Source organism: Sparus aurata, chromosome 20, assembly GCF_900880675.1.
Source record: "Sparus aurata chromosome 20, fSpaAur1.1, whole genome shotgun sequence".
Classification (NCBI taxonomy): domain Eukaryota; kingdom Metazoa; phylum Chordata; class Actinopteri; order Spariformes; family Sparidae; genus Sparus; species Sparus aurata.
In genome coordinates, this window is record NC_044206.1 from 127,510 (window position 1) to 143,729 (window position 16,220).

A 16,220-nucleotide genomic window follows, 5' to 3' on the forward strand; every position below is an offset into this window, starting at 1 on the left:
GATGCCGCGTATCACGGGGCATTGAGATTCATAACTGGTTGTAAACCCCTCTCATAAACTGGTCTTCACTTTCCATGCTCAGAACCATTCATTGGTATCTATTTATCTATAATTCCATCATCTGACTGCTTCCCTCCTATTTGTCCACATATTTGACACGGAAACAGTCCGATCGCAGCCTCCGGTCCCTGGATTTCATCTTGTTTGCCATCCCGTCAGTTCGTACTGAACTTGGCAAAAAGGCGTTCTCCTACGCTGCGCCTGCAACCTGGAACATGCTCCAGCAGAGCTGAAGCTGTCCAGCTTTATTCCTTTAGGGGACTTCAAATTGCTTGTAGGAAGGCTGATGAGACAGTTTGTGGGGGTCTGCACATGTACATAACCAGCCCTATTCTTCTTTGCACTTTGTAGTTTGCACTACACTACTGTAATTTTTGTGTTCTGTGTTGTGTCTCCTGTATGTTCAGTTAGTCTGTAACTTTGTGTTTTGCTGCTGCCTACCTGGAACAGGTCTCTCTTGTAAATGAGACCCTGGGTCTCAATGAGATTTTACCTGTATAAATAAAGGTTAATAACAAAAAAAACACGGCACCCTAAAGCTCTACTGAAGTTTGCTGCTGATCACATGGACAGAGAACAATCCCTCTGGAGCAAAGTAACAATGTTCAGCATATTTGGAAGAGAGAAGGTGAGGCCTTTATCCCCAAGAAGACCATACCTACTGTCATGGTGCTGGTAGTATTACGCTATGGGGTTGTTTTGCTGCCAGTGGATCTGCTGCTCTAAAGATAGTAAATGGAATAATGAAGAAGAAGGAACCTAAAATCATCTGCAGAAGATTGAGTGTTCCAACAGGACAATGATCCCAAACACACATCAGAAGTGGTAAAAGCGCCACCTATAGGCCTGGAATATGCACTACAGCGTTTTCGGTCATTTCAGTGGATCCGTATGGATGCACATATTCTTGAAACGATGCAGAGCAAGACGGAGGAAAAACAGATAGTTCTCGTCCATGTGGACGGCCCTTTAGAGGGCCATGCCTATATAGATGGACTCTGAAATTACGATACTTATCCAACATTTGCATTTGCTCACTTTGGAAAGAGTAACAGCCAAGAAACTACATTCAATGGGGCAATGTTGAACTTCATCAGTCAGTCAATCAGTTAGTCAGTAAAGGACAGCCTTTAGTGTTAATAGCTAACCATCTAATTATAACCTTTTCTTTGTGTGTGTATATGCGGATGCATTTGCATGTGCTTTTATATTTTTTGTTCTTTCAAGCAACCAAGTCTCTACTGGACATGCACAGAAACAACTGGACCTAATTGAATTACACACAATGGAGTTTGGGATGTGCATGTGTGTGTGTGTGTGTGTGTGTGTGTGTGTTTGTGTGCATGTGTGTGTGTATGTGTGTGTGTTTGTATTTGCTGTAGGATGCAGTTGCTTTGCTGGTGTGCAAGGACCCTGTGGGCCTTCAGCATCAAGTCTCCACAGCATCAGTGAGCCTTGACTCTATGAAGCCTTCAAAGCATGCTAATGAGACCTTGTCGACATCTCAGACTGGGCCTGCAGAAGCAACTCACTCAGCAGCCCACACGTGGCAAAACCTGCCTCCAGACCTTCAACTATTGAGTCTCATCTATCCATGTCAGTGATCTCTTATTTCATGTTCCTACAGCACAATTTTTATTTTTATTTGTTCTAGCACTACTAGCACAGTTCAAGCAGAAGAACAAGCAACTGTGCTTAACCATTATGGCTCCAATATTGCCATTGGTCATTATGACCCATTGAAGTGGTAGTTGTGAAGGCCCCAGGGCCATTGATAGGGCTTGCTGTGTTGTGTGTGGTTGCTGTTTTGTGTTTTTTTGTTTCAGTGTTCCTGATCCCTTGATTGAGATCATCAAGGAATTGGGGGCAGCTGGCCATTGCCTCCACTTTCCATAAAACCTGCCCCATCCTGCCAGTCTGTTGCTTCCTAGTCCCCTGGCACCACATCATTTGGTGTCTTTGAGTCTTTTGATTTTCTGTATAGTTTATTTTGTATTTCCTGAGTTATCAGACTTCCTTGTTAGAAATTACATTTTGCGATACATTTATTATCTTCAAATTAATCTTTGTTAAATAAAATGTATTTTGTTTAGTACGTCTGCTTCCCATTTGTTATAGTCTGAGAGGCAGCCTGTTCTCAGTCTCAGTGCATCAAACACAGCAGCCTTGTCCACTTGCCACTTCTAAGTTTGACTCTATAGGTACCCCTCTCATATCACTTCTTGAATTGGCCCTCCAGTGCAATAGTATAAAGAGTGAGAAAGACCGAGTTGGGTGGTGTTTGGAATGGTTGGATGGATCATCACTGGACACTGCACAGAGACCAGGGTTCACTTCCCTTTTGTGACGAGTCAACACTGATTTGTTTATTTGTTTAAGTTGTGTTACATGAGTAAGATACATAAATGGTGTAACTTACCTCATTTAATATAGTTCTTCATCATTTTTGATGAATGATCTTGATGCTAAACCAGTTTTACAATGCATTTCCTTTGATAATCTGATGCAAAATAGAGTTCAACTTGTGTTTTGCAAGTTAAATGGGTTTAATGTGAAGCTGCAGCAATGAATTTAAGACAGTGTTCTACCAATAGTGAGTAGTGTTGGCAGTAACGCGTTACAATGATATATTTGTTTTAGAGGTAACAGAGTAATATAATGCGTTATTAATACTATTTCAGTAATATTTTACCACAGTAATGTCACATAAGGGCTTCAATCCGTGTTACTGACCAAAGTGAAACACTTCTTGTTGTTTTTTAAAGAACCCATCCACACCGCGCATGACCATATTATTATAGGCTACACATGTGTTTAATATGGCCGAGCTTTTAAGTTATTTGTTGAGCCTCTGGTTGACTGGTATGAGCCGTATTTTGTAGGCCTAATGATGTAGGCTAATAATATACATATATTACTTTAAAATGAAGGTAACTAGTAATAAGTGATTGCATTTTGAAGTACTGTAACTTTCCTGTCTTTTATTGCAAAAAGCCATGCGTATCGGCTATGACTGTCGTTGTTAGTGAACTTATAAGATGGAAACTTCAGCACAGCAGCAATACTCGTTTGCTTGTAATCACGGGATCCGCTGTTTTTTTATTGTCCATCTGCTTCCACTGGTAGCTTAAGCATTCCCACTTAATGGCTGCAGACAGTTCAATTTCCGGCCAAAAATATCAGAGTTTTTTGGCCACAAACATAGCTAGAAATTTAATGGAAGGCCCCTTAAAAAATATCCTGCTGTGTCACGTTTACAAATATTGACATGCAGGCTCAACCTGGGGTCACCCGCTTAGCACCCTCACCGCCTGCAACTCCACACCAGGATATGAAAGTCAAGTAATGAGCATGGTATATCAACATGATATGAGACGATTTGTGCAATTGTCAGTATGGTATGTAGCCTATGACACGTACATACTTTGAACGTATCTGTGGTTTGCAGAAATGTTAGCGTGTTAATTAACATTTTATGGGCTGGATGAACCACATAACCGATTTCTTCTGAAGATGGTGGTGTAGTGAGCTGTCTCCCTTTGGTGTTTGGTTGGGTTGAGGTGTGAATGCCATATAATATTTATCCTTTTCTTCCTCATCAAAACTAAACAGTGATCTCCTCATTAATTTAGGTTTTTCAGAAACATAAACTTAAACATAAACTTTTTTTTTAGGCTTTGGCAAAAGGCATGTAGGACTAGGAGACAAGAAAATGTCATTTAACAATTGTAACCAGCTATGCCTTTTATTTAACTGCATTATTCAATACTACTTTCTGTAGGGGGCATGCTTGTTGTCTAGAAACTCTTGTAATTGTTAACACATATTACAAAAGTCTTATTAAGTAAGGTTGAAGTAATTTATTGAATTGGGCTGACAAAAGAAAAGTAATTTGTAAATCAGTTGCGAAGAAGTATCTAGTGACATCTAATTAAAGGAAGTTGGAACATATTAATTTCTCTATACTATATAGCAATTAAATATGGTTTGGAATTAACAGTATTCACACAGTTTAGGGTGATATAGGGAAATATCAAAGTATGCAACATAACTGACCATATTTGTTCTACCATCCATGGAATAACATTTGTTACAATAAACAAACGGGCAGAGGTGAAAGCATACCCTCCTCAGCGGAGGTAATGTTTGTACAGATCTCAATATATAAGGCATATAAATTGTCTCTCGTCCTAAAACAAAACAGTTAGCACACCTGGTTCTCTTATCTCAAAGTATAGAGGGTTTTTTTCATTGTTTTTTGGGTTGAATGCTGGAAATAAGGTCAATGGTTACCACAGACTTAATATAGTAACACACTTTGTTCTACGACATAAAATACATAACAAATTGAATTATAAAGTGCTTAGGTGTTTTATAAAATGGAGGTTGCTTACATGTGGCTGGATGAGACTACAAAAGTTGTCATGACTGTTAAATGTCATTATGCCAAACCAGAGATTCATCTACTCACTAGTCCATCTTCATAGGTGGACTTCAGTTACAAATTATTCCAACTCTAACTTTACAACTTGTACATTGATCAATTTACTGAAAACGTGTATAGTGATTTTGTGACGTTAGTGGTGGCGATGTTTAAGTCATGCGACCGCAATGTAGTCTGTTTATAGCCATAGCCTTTCCTTCTGGCCATTTAATTTATGCTTTGTAAATCACAGAAGTGGTGTTTGTGAAGATTATCTTGCTGAACAAAACCTGTAAGTATCATAAAATTGCAATAGAGCTTTTTCTGACAATAATCTTAAATCCAGAAGAAAAATCCCATAGGCTTTTCTGTCAGGGGAACCAGGGCAATGCTAACTTCCGGATTAGCGTACAGTAATACATCATTGCTACACCACTCTATTTAGGTGGCTGGCATTTATGAGTGAGTACAAAAGGGGATTGCTGAGCTTTGGTGGAGGTACAGTATGTGCTCTACTGAGGGTCAGTCTACGTTACTGGGTTTTTGTTAGGTTATAACAACATTGTGAAACATTTTACAACTGGTATAGAACATAACACTCAAACCAAATGCTCGAAATTATAAACATGGAAACTAAAAGATAAACATGAAATAGTAAAAACCAAATCCACAAGGACAATGATAGTTATGGCTGTGAAATGTGATTTCATTTCTTTTAAAAATATTTCATTCAGGAGTTAGTTCATACTACATCACATACATAACTTATAACACCTGGTGCAATCGGCTTCCTAATACAAAATGTAAAGGCTGCATGAAATGGCTAGAGGGTTAATCCTTGGTATAAGAGTGTACTGTGTTATGAAATTCAACTGCGCTGGATTGTATCTTGGTGGATTATATTTACACAGTTTATTCTTACTTTAGAAGATGAGAGGCTAACCAGGCAAGATAGTGTGTGTTTGTAGACTGAGCGAATCTAAATGTCAGCATCAAAATAAGTGTGAGTGATTTATACTCTGTCACAATGTACAGCAGACTAGTAAGGTGCAAAATCTGCCTGCAGGCTAGTGTAACTGCTAGATCCGTAATCACTATTAGACAGAAGGAAAAAAGAGCTGTGAAGACAGTGAGTTGTGTGGAGGACTGCAGAAGAAAAGGAGGGCAAGGGACAAATACAATTGGCTGGAAAACCATGTGAGTGACGGAATGTTGTTAAAGACATGGTTATAGTGCACTTACCTTGGAGCCTCGCTCATTGAAAATAATCTCCACGTCTAAAATCTTGCCAAATTGCTGTGGGAGACAGGAAGGGAGGGGGTGGTCAGGGGATAAAGAGAGAGGAAGGGGAGAAAGCAATTAGTATTCTCTTCTACTGTAAAATAAAATAAAATAAAATGTACTAAGTAGATTTAAAAAAATAACACACAGCTTCATGCTTCACCACCAATAATCAACTTTACAGTGGTAGATGTGGACGCTAAAGCAGTGCAGCGCCTCAGCACGCACCACTGATCTTACTGATGCCCATCATATTACTTTATTTTTTCTATAATTTCATTTAATTTTAGTGAAGGTGAGTGCCCTCTCAGTTTAACCAGAAAATTGCTTGTAACCTGAGAAGGCAGTTCGTCCATCAGTGATAACCATACTTTGGGGGGAGGGGTGGCATCAAGGCTCGTAATAAACCACTTGTCTGCCCATGATGCAGACCATCAAAGTAATTACCTGGCAAATCTCACTCTTAGCAGTGTAGCCATGCATCTGGTGCCTATATGATCTACTGATTAAGCTGTTTATGATGTTTCTTTGGCTAATTACTGTAGAGTGAGTAGAGTGAGTGAGTCCAGAGACACATAGCAAGTGCATTTATGTTGGCAGTGAATGTGTGGCTTTTATATGTATGAGTTTAAATAGGTTAAAAATGGTTCAAACTCCAGCAGTGTGTGTGAGATATTCTTATGCCCTATCTTGGGCTTCAATGTACCATATAGATTTGGTAGTACTAGCAAATTGGATTAGACTTGTACAGTATATCAGTAGATTTGTGAGCCTCTTATCATGCATGGCTAGTCAGCATGGTTGTTTCAATCTTTTGCTTAATGAAAGATTTTTGATCAGAAAACCCCTTTTGCTATGGGCAGCTCTTAGCGACTGCACTTCTGGCCTCAGCTATCGTCACTCTTTGGGGTGTTTGGTCAGAGGAGGGCTGTGCTGAACTGTACCCACACTTAACTGTGATATAGTGATGTCATCAGTATATTGACACACCCTGGAGTATGCTCATCACTGCAGCAAGGTGAGAAGCCACACCGCAAGTTAGAAAAGCTTTGAGCTACTGTTAAATTACTCTTTTAAAAAATATACATATCTTTATAATACTTTATATTCAACAATCTAATACCTGACAGAACAGTAACATTGCCTTTAAGAAGCTGTATTTTGGGTCAAAAAACTTGAATAGTCAGACGATTTATTTGCCTTCATATTACTTGTATTTTCTTTCCCATTAAATTTCCCATTTTATTTAGATTTTAAAAAAAAAAAATAATTGAATGATTTCAATTATTAAGTTGACTTAGAGATTTGTGGTTATCACAGGACAACAAAGCTAAAAACATATTACTAACTTTTCAAATAGGACTACATTGCTGTAGATTGATCTCTAAATTCTGAAAATCTAAAGCACATGTATTAAAAACAAAAATCTTAACTAATAAACTCTAAGCACAAATGCCATCATTTAACAAACTTGTTCAGCTGCAAAACACTGGCCTTAAAATTGTAACACCAGCAATGCTGATCTAATTAAACTTTGGTTTGAACTCTGACAAAGCTGCATAAAGGAATCTTGATTTTAGCGGGCACTGTGGATATAAGCAAAAAAAAGTCAACTATGTTTAAATGCTGTACCATATTACAAGATTACCGAATCTTTTCCTCTATTTTCCTCAGGATGTGAGAACCCTCATTCCTCAGCACTATACCGAAATAAACTTTGTTTCAATTTTATCACTTATCCAATCCAGACAGGTTGAAAACCGAGTCATCAGAACCCCACTCCAGTGTTACTTCCTGTTTTTAGATTACAGTTCTTTCTCAAACAAAGAATGGGGATGTGGTGACTAGTTGGACATTAACTACTACTACTTTGGCAAACAGACTGTTTTTCTTGTCAAGTTCTAGGAAGATCAAGATCATTACAGCCATAGCATTGATATTAGCATGCAGAGTGATAAGGTTGATAATACATTTACTGCCAGGAGACAACTTCACTGATAAACTTTCCCTCTGCTCTGATCACAAACACCAAGCGAGTTCCAAGCGAGCCAAGGCGATAAGTATACCTGCTGATTGGTCAGATCTGGTCTCTACAGATTGGTCAGATCTGGTCTCTATTAGGGGTGTTAAAATAATCGTTGTAACGATGCATCGAGAAGCGGAAATGGACGATTATGCATCGATGCAGTGACACACTAGAATCAATTATAGCCTAGTAACGGCACTTGTTGATTTTTGGGCCGCGCCAGTACAAGTCCTACTCCATTTCAACCCTCTCATTCTTCTACTCTTTCAGCCAGTTCACAATAACTGTGCTAAATGCATCTTATCTGACTGGCGTCACCTCATTTGTTGGTGGACATGGCTGAGGAAAAAGTCATTTAAAATGTACCTAGAATTTTAAAAGCAGCCATCTGGAGCCATTTCGGATTTTATGAAGACAGTGACAAGTGCAAACTGGGCAAGACACAAGCAGTGTGTAAAGTGTGTCACACAAAAATTAAATACCTCGGAAATACTGCTAACTTGAGAAACCAATTAGCCGTTTTGACCCAGAGAGGCTACCGTCAACGTTAGCGGCTGCCCAAAAGACAGCAGACCTAGTCCACCCAAGAACTGATGCCACGCTGCAAACTCTGCCACACAACTCGGAGAAAGGGAAGAGAATAATCCAATCTGTGGCAGCTTTTATAGCTAAGGATCTACGGTATTATTCTGTTGTTGACAACACCTGGTTTTGTCACCTGTTGAAGACACCGAAGGCGTGATATAAGCTCCCATCAGGCAACCACTTCACAGAAAAGGTTACATCTGCACTTTACCACGAAACCAAACCCAGGTTATTTCACAATGACCCATGCTAGTCGACTCTATTTATTCACACAGGTAGGCCCGGCCAATTAAAGCAATCAGTATAACATATTTCATATGTCAATTAACATATTGTTTACAAATAAACAGCCCTACATAAACTTGTGGTTCAAGTTTTTGTGATGTTTGTGCTTTCTCAGAGCACATAAAATAAAAAGGGAGTTAATATATATGACCGCTTGTACTCTGATGAAAACATAGCCATGTGCAGTAAACATGATGCATTGTGATGCATTGTAGAACTGAATCAAATTGAATCGTTGACAGGATTGCAATGTTTAATATAAAAGCAGATTACTAGCAACACGGCCATCTTTTGCCGCAAGGACAGCACTGTTCAACATTGGGATAAAAACATTCTCCTGCTTGGCTTATCAGGCAAAAAAACACCAGTACCTTTTTCTACAAAGACTCATAACGTTGAACTGGGCCTAGATAGCATCAGGCATAGCATAACACAACTAAGTACAGGACTGTTTAAGGTTCACTCACACTAGGCAACCCATACTGTGCCAATGCACATTTGATCACCAAAGTCCAGTTTCTTCGAAGTGTGAGCACTCTGTACCGTGCACATTTGGATGAAGTGTGCTTCGGCACAGTCCAGTTGCTAATGCAAGAGCATGGATGAGCAATCTGGACATGAAGTATTATCGTGCGTATGACTTGAGAATCGAGAAATCCAGGAATGTGAGAGGGCTGTCTATCACCAAAACAACACAAAATAAGCCACAAAAAAGTTAGTAAAGTGTCACGTTCTCTGTGTTTTTCTTCTCCACTGTGCTGCAACTATGCTACGACTTGATGACGTATCTAAAAGAGGTCACCGTGCTCAGGCCTGGTTGCTTCGGCACGGTATGGAGCAACTGGGCCAAGTGTGAGTGCACCCTTACTCTGGCTGATGTAATGCACATGTGCTGAATCAATGTATTTTGTTGCCTGTTAGGGAGCCATTGTGATCTCTGTGTAGTCAGGTTATTGAGGTTTGCTTTGCTACATGGCTTAGTTGATTTTAGTAGAGTTAGGCTTCTCACAGACTCTGGCACATCAGACACACTAACTCATTCTTCAGCCCAGACCATAACACACCTACATGTAATAACAGTAAGCACATGGTTAAATAAAAGACTACCTACATGCTGTCTATTTGATATTATACAAGAGTGAATTTTACATCCTCTCAAACTGACAGTTTAGCTTTGAATGAGACTGGGTTATTGAATTGGCTATCTTTTCCCTTCAAGGGTGGTGCTTCTGAGGCAATCTAATGTAAATTATAATTTTAATGTGATTATCCCTGATAATCATTAATTATCAATGATAGCCAAATTAAACCCACTTTCTCTAACAATGTTGCGTATTATCACTGCATTAATGGTACATCCACATGAGAAAGTGTAGTGTTGGCAATCATTCATTATTATGCAGTATTAATTTAGGCATCATTTTCAACTCTCTAGCCAAACATTTTTGGCTAAAACATTTTACATTTAACCCCACTAGTCCGCTACAGGAGTAGACATAAACATTGCGGTGAGAAATAATATATCAGTCAAATTGATAACCCATTTGATTAACCAAAATCTTTTAAGGTCATTAACTACCACTTTGAGCCGTTTGTTATTGCTGCAATCAATTAAAGTGTAAGTTCTCTGTAGAAATCATGAGAATTTCAGTTCAGCATTTGAATACACAGTCTTTGATGCATTCTTGTCAAGCTGTCAGAATTTGATGTCAATTTAAGTGGTCCTCTTTTAATCGAAGCATGCCAACGGCCCTGTGAGACAAATTTTATACCTGGCTGATACTGTTTTGCATTTCAGCCTGAGTGAAATACAGCCATAGATAGAGCCACAGCGTGCTACCCTTTGAAAAACAACTTTTTTACTGTTACTAGTGGTTACTACCATGTTTTTTTAGCCTGAGTCCACTTAAGGAGACAATCCCCTGTCTGTTGCTGACCTGCATTTCAGTAAGTGCATGTTCACAGGTTGGTAGGCAAAGTTACACCCGTAAAGCTGTGTTTAACTTTACTGGTCCCAAGAGCTACTAGATTGTGCTGTAACCAATCCTCCCTCACAAGAAGCTACTCCTATAATGTAGGCCAGCACATTGTTTGGAGTGTGTGCCAAAGCGGCACCATAGCCAACAACAAAGATTGTTGCTTGGACAATTTGCGTAACAATCGAGAACCCCATTGTAGAGCGATTCATTTCTTCCCTGAGAAAGAGTGTAAAACCTGTAGTGAAAAATAACCATAGTAAGTACATAGTGACTAATGGTAACTGATAATAACTGTTATAATGATAAAAGTAAGAAACAAAGCGTAAGAAGTGTGAAAGAGTTGCTGAAGCATACAACTGGGCACCAGCTGACTGAAAAGTGCATCTACTGATTAAAGCTGCTATAGTCAGATGATGTGAAATGTCAAAATGTAACCACAAATCTAAGAATTACATCATATAACCAAATATGTAACACTTTCATTTCAAAACTACAGTGTAAAGAGTGTTTAGATATAATGGGATGCATCAAGAAAGGGAGTTATCAGAAAGCCTGAAGGCCTCAAGGCCAGAGTTTCTAAGAGCCAGTGATAAGTACGCAGGGAAGGCACCTTCTTAGAAAAAAACAAAGCGAGGCGAAGAGCAACAGGTCAACATGCAGAAGGTAATACAGGGTTTTTCCACTAGAGATACGGGGACCGCCATAAAAAATATGGGTTGTTTCATAGAGAAATAGCAGTGTCAGCAGAAATCAAGAAGAATAGAGATTGGTTGATGTCCAAATGGACTGTGTTTAAAAGAGGATGTTCAGGGCTTTGAGCCTCCGGTCAGTTTGTTTTTTCACAGATTTTGTCTGTGTCTGATCCTGTTCTTTTTTGCTGGCAAATAAAGTCCTACTACACTCGGCCTTGAAGACTCCTGGTGACTTTTTTGATCTTTAAAATCTTTTGGACCAACCAGAGAAAAGAGAAGTCGTTATACAACAAACTTTGCTGCCCTGAAGTCTTAAGCAGGCTAAATCTCAGTGAGTGCAATGAAGAGATAGAGTCCCTACTTAATGACAGGTGCGATGTGCAGACTGCATCCACAGACCTATTTTTAAGATGTTTGCTTCTCACCATCCACAGCCAAACCAGCATCGCTGTTCAGAGCAAAACAATCTTAGAACTCCTTAGAGTGCATAATTCTAGTCTCCTCCATGAAGTTGTGATGGCTAGTAAGCTTTTTTAAAGCTTCAAGGTTTTAAGGCTTTAATGTCTTCGACCACCACAGTTGTTCAGCCAATGTGATTCTGGTTACTCTGATTCACTCCTTGATGGAAGGTTAAATCCCTCTCCACTCAGCAGATGTGAACAATTCCCAACCAACCCTAAGTCTTTGGAAATGAAGTCATATTCTGAACCTCCACTGAGAGACAGAGGTAACAGCTACATGACTTTTCATCTTTCTGAACCAGACAGTAGCATCAGTAGACAATTAGGCTCGACTTCACACCACCTTTGTTTATTCACACTGAACCAAGTAGCACTGGCAGAAAGCCACTCCAGTGTGTCATTTCCTACAGCATGCCATTATTGTGGAACCGACAGAGGCATGATGATACACATCATAATGGTGAGATCTGTGTGGGGGTTTTTTTTCAACTCTGATTTTTCTATAAAAGTTGTATATGAATTCCCTTCTCTGTTTCAAATATGCCATTTTTTTCCAAACAATGTTAGGCAATTTTATTTTCAAATGAAAATCAAATCAAATCAAATCAAGTGAAACACTTAATTAATAAATCTTAGTATATATATAATTTACAAATATCAGTGTAGAACAGCAGCTATAACCACCTTCACTATAAATAGAAATAACTTTAAAAAACTCAGATCAGTGGATGCTCAGTTGCAGCCTTTGCCATATAGGAGCAGCTAGATAAACTCATGGCTAAGTGAAGCAGCACTAACCTTGGCAAGCAATATGATAATTCTCAGTGTTGTGCTCCCCATAACTTAACCTTGAATCGAGTAGTTTATTTCAATAAATAAATAAACATGGAGTAGACGGCTGAGCAAAAGCAAGGTCACAGCACCAGCAGCAGGCCTGAAGACAAAGGAATTCCACCAACAAAAAACACGTAAAATGATATACATATTTGCATGCTTGTCGTAAATCTATTAGACACACTGTGACAAAGAAAGAAAGTCCTAAATGAAGAAACAATTAACATAACTCATCATTACATTTTTTGTGTATTTCTGAGTATGGTGTTGAAAATTAAAGTCTCCCAGTAGGACCACGGAGTCCCCCACTGGAGCCCCATGCAGGGCCCCAGCCAGGACCCCAGAAAAGGCTGCATACTCCGAACTGCTGTTCGGTGCATATGCACAGACAACAGCCAGAGTTTTCCCCCCAGCCCTTAGGCATAGGGAGGCGACCCTCTCGTCCACCGGGGTAAACTCCAACATGGCGGCGCTCAGCCAGGGATTTGTGAGTATCCCTGCATCCGCCCAGTGCCTCACACCTTTGGCAACTCCGGAGAAGAATAGTGTCCAGCCCCTATCCAGGAGTTTGGATCCAGAGCCAATGCTGTGCGTGGAGACCTCTGCCGCCCAGGCGCTCGCTCACGGGCCCTCCGTCCGGCCTGGCTCTGGACGTGGGGCCCGGGCTTCCTCTGGGCAGGGTCTCTCGCCTCAAAGCTCTATCTTTCATGGGGTATTTGTGTGTTTGTGGTTTTGGGTAATAATTAGTTCAGTCTGTGAGTGTTTCCTTCAGATAAAATCATTAGGAATTAAATGAAAATTAAGGCAAATAAAACCACTCCTCCATTTAGCCTAAAGAGTGGGAAGAAAGCTACTTTTAATTGTTGGCTTCAATGGCTGCACTATTCAAACAATTATGCTGTCTGCCATGCCAGCAGTCAAGCAGACCACATAAATATACACCATATATATCTATACATACAGCCTTGATTAGCACAAATGTAGTAGTCTTGATCAATAAGCTGATCAATAAGACACAAGGAGATGATAAAGCAATGTGAAATTCCTTCACTGGTTTGTCTTCTTTGGTGTTATCAAACTAACCTCATCTTCCATGAAAATCAGGGGAAAGTTGTGTCACAGAAGAATTTAATTAAAATTCAAAGGACCTAGTTGGAGAAAATGTCCTTCAGCAAAGGTCCAGAACATCATCATATCTAACTTTTCATTATGATCCAGTGAAATATACAGTTTATTGACGTAGTCTAACCAACGATAGTGTCAGCGTTCACAAGGAACCGGAGGGATAAAATGGCCAAAATGTATTTTATTTCAAGTCAAAAAAGGGCTGCATTTTAAAATAAATAATACAACAGAGAGCTTTTGAAACATGTGCATCTTATATAAAGTTCAACATTTTAGAAAATTTAATACAACAACCCCTCCATTTCACATTTTTAAGGTCTCATCTTTATAATATACATAACATTATATTACATTACATTAAAAAATAAGTCATCCTTATAGCCATGAAATTCAACACAGCAGTACTGTCAATGCACCTTTCTAAAGGCTCCTCAGCCCAGTCTTTACTTTACTTTACTTCACTCAGTCTTTACTGACTGAGCTACTGCCACCCGCTATGCTATGATGGTTACAGAGAAGGTAACCTCTGAGTTTAACTGTGTTGCTCAACTTTTGTTTTGTTTTTGTTTCTTTGAAGCTATTGAATTACTGAATAATTCAATCTTCACCTTATTTAGACATAAGATATTGTACAGTTCACTTTTGTAAATATTTGCAATATTGCATTGGGGAGGTTGGTGTGATCAAAAGCTATTTTTGCACCATCGTTTTGTTTTTTTTTTTCCGTTTTTGTGGAGTTTAAAGTAGAACCCCGTTACAGTGCACCTCACCATTGACCTCGCCAAGTGTGAGTTCCCTACGGCGATTGGGATGTACCTGGGACAGAGGGTCAGGCAGGGAACAGTTTGTCCAGTGCAGGACAAAAACCAAACTGCTGAACAGTATTCTACACCTGCCACAAAAAAGGAGCTCATGCATTTTCTTGGTCTGGTGGGATACTAGAGGTTATTGTAGAAGTTTTCTGAAGTAGTAGTTCCACACAGGACAGAGATGAGAGGAGCGCATCCAGGTAATTTGCGCTTGTGTCATGTCCCTGCGCTATTTTGGACAAAAACAGCACCTCTAATTTGACTGGTGACACCAAAATGTGAGGTGTCTGACAATTTAATAGCACAAAATGAGAATACATATGGATTTTTAGCTATTAGAAGCCCAGATCTGATGGCCAGACAGGCAAGGAATCATGTAAAGTTGTAGGTGATCTACATTTGGTGTCATTATATAGAAGAAATTAAATAAAGAAATGGTAGATCTCCATCAAAGTAGACCGTCCTGACACTCACAACTACCTTCTTGAATGTCCAGGTTATTTTACTGTCATCTATCATCTGTTCTGTCTAGAAGACATTTTATTTGCTGTTTTATAATCTGTGACTTTATTGAAAACTAATGACATTGCTGTGGCGAAGCATAACTGCTGTCTCTGTTTTGATAGCCGTTTGGCCATAATACGTGACTATTTAAGAGTGGCTGAGAGGAGGTCAGAACAGGTCAATTTAGCTCCACTTCCAACATTACTCATCTCTACTTTCATCTCATTTTATGTATTATTAACATTTAAATACACTCTGCTCCTGATGGTCTGTCGAGTGGGTAGACTGCTAAACCAAACTCCATTCTAAGAGCAGGTGTTTCATAGTATGGCCTTGTTTTTTCACAGTAAAAACTGTAGTTACAACTTTTGAAATTATTGTTTTGTTAGGTCTACAGATGCAATTGTCACACATGTTATTTACTCAGTAACATCAAGAAGCACTGCTGCAGCCTCGCTTCACAATGGACCTGGCAGATCGCTCTGCCAGATGTACCCAGTTCAATCTCATGACTTATTTAGGTTTATCAGGTCTGTCTTGCACCCTCTCCCACCATCTCATCCAACTCACCATCAGGTCGAGTTGACAACTCTCCTCCTCTCTTCACCTGAGTGTCAAAGACACAATATAGCTGCAGGTCTGATGACACGACCACAGAGTCGATCACCGACCTTTGGCCTCAGGTGGACTGGTATCAAGCACACTAATGGACTGCATGGTGTTTGTTATGGCCAAGCCAAAGCACTGCTAAGGTTCAGTTTTCCTGATCGTTGCCCAGATGAGCATAGAATTCCCCCAGAAGAACTATGCAGTCCCAAGAATCCACCCCTTCCAGAACCACACCCAAGGACTCCAAGAACAGTCAAGAAACAGAAGCAGTACGGTAGACAGCTGGCCTCACGGTGTGTGCCGGTGTCAACACGGAGTGTTTTATTTTGAAAAGTAACTGGATGTAGTTTGTTATTTTGGCGCTTGACTTCCTGTCTGTTTCGTGCTAAATTCAGCTGAATTGCTGCGTCTTGCTCCGGCATCTCCTTCTCCCTGCTGAGTCCCACTAACAGATGCACGTTCAAGTTTGTGGGGGAGTGGCTTTGGAAGGAGCACTGATGGGGTGGGGAGGGGGCTGTGGAACTTAGAGGAGGTGCCACTTTCAAAT

General features: G+C 39.8%; 1 protein-coding gene across 14 annotated transcripts in view; it reads right to left on the reverse strand.

Moving 5' to 3' along the window:
• LOC115570877 (RNA binding protein fox-1 homolog 3-like) overlaps positions 1-16,220 on the reverse strand; it is a 1,044,539-nt gene that overhangs the window by 83,669 nt on the left and 944,650 nt on the right. For all 14 annotated transcript variants that reach the window (XM_030399653.1, XM_030399654.1, XM_030399661.1 and 11 more), the window contains one exon: positions 5,726-5,779. In XM_030399653.1, the coding sequence (XP_030255513.1) occupies positions 5,726-5,779 (54 nt within the window). The remainder of the gene's footprint in view (positions 1-5,725; positions 5,780-16,220) is intronic.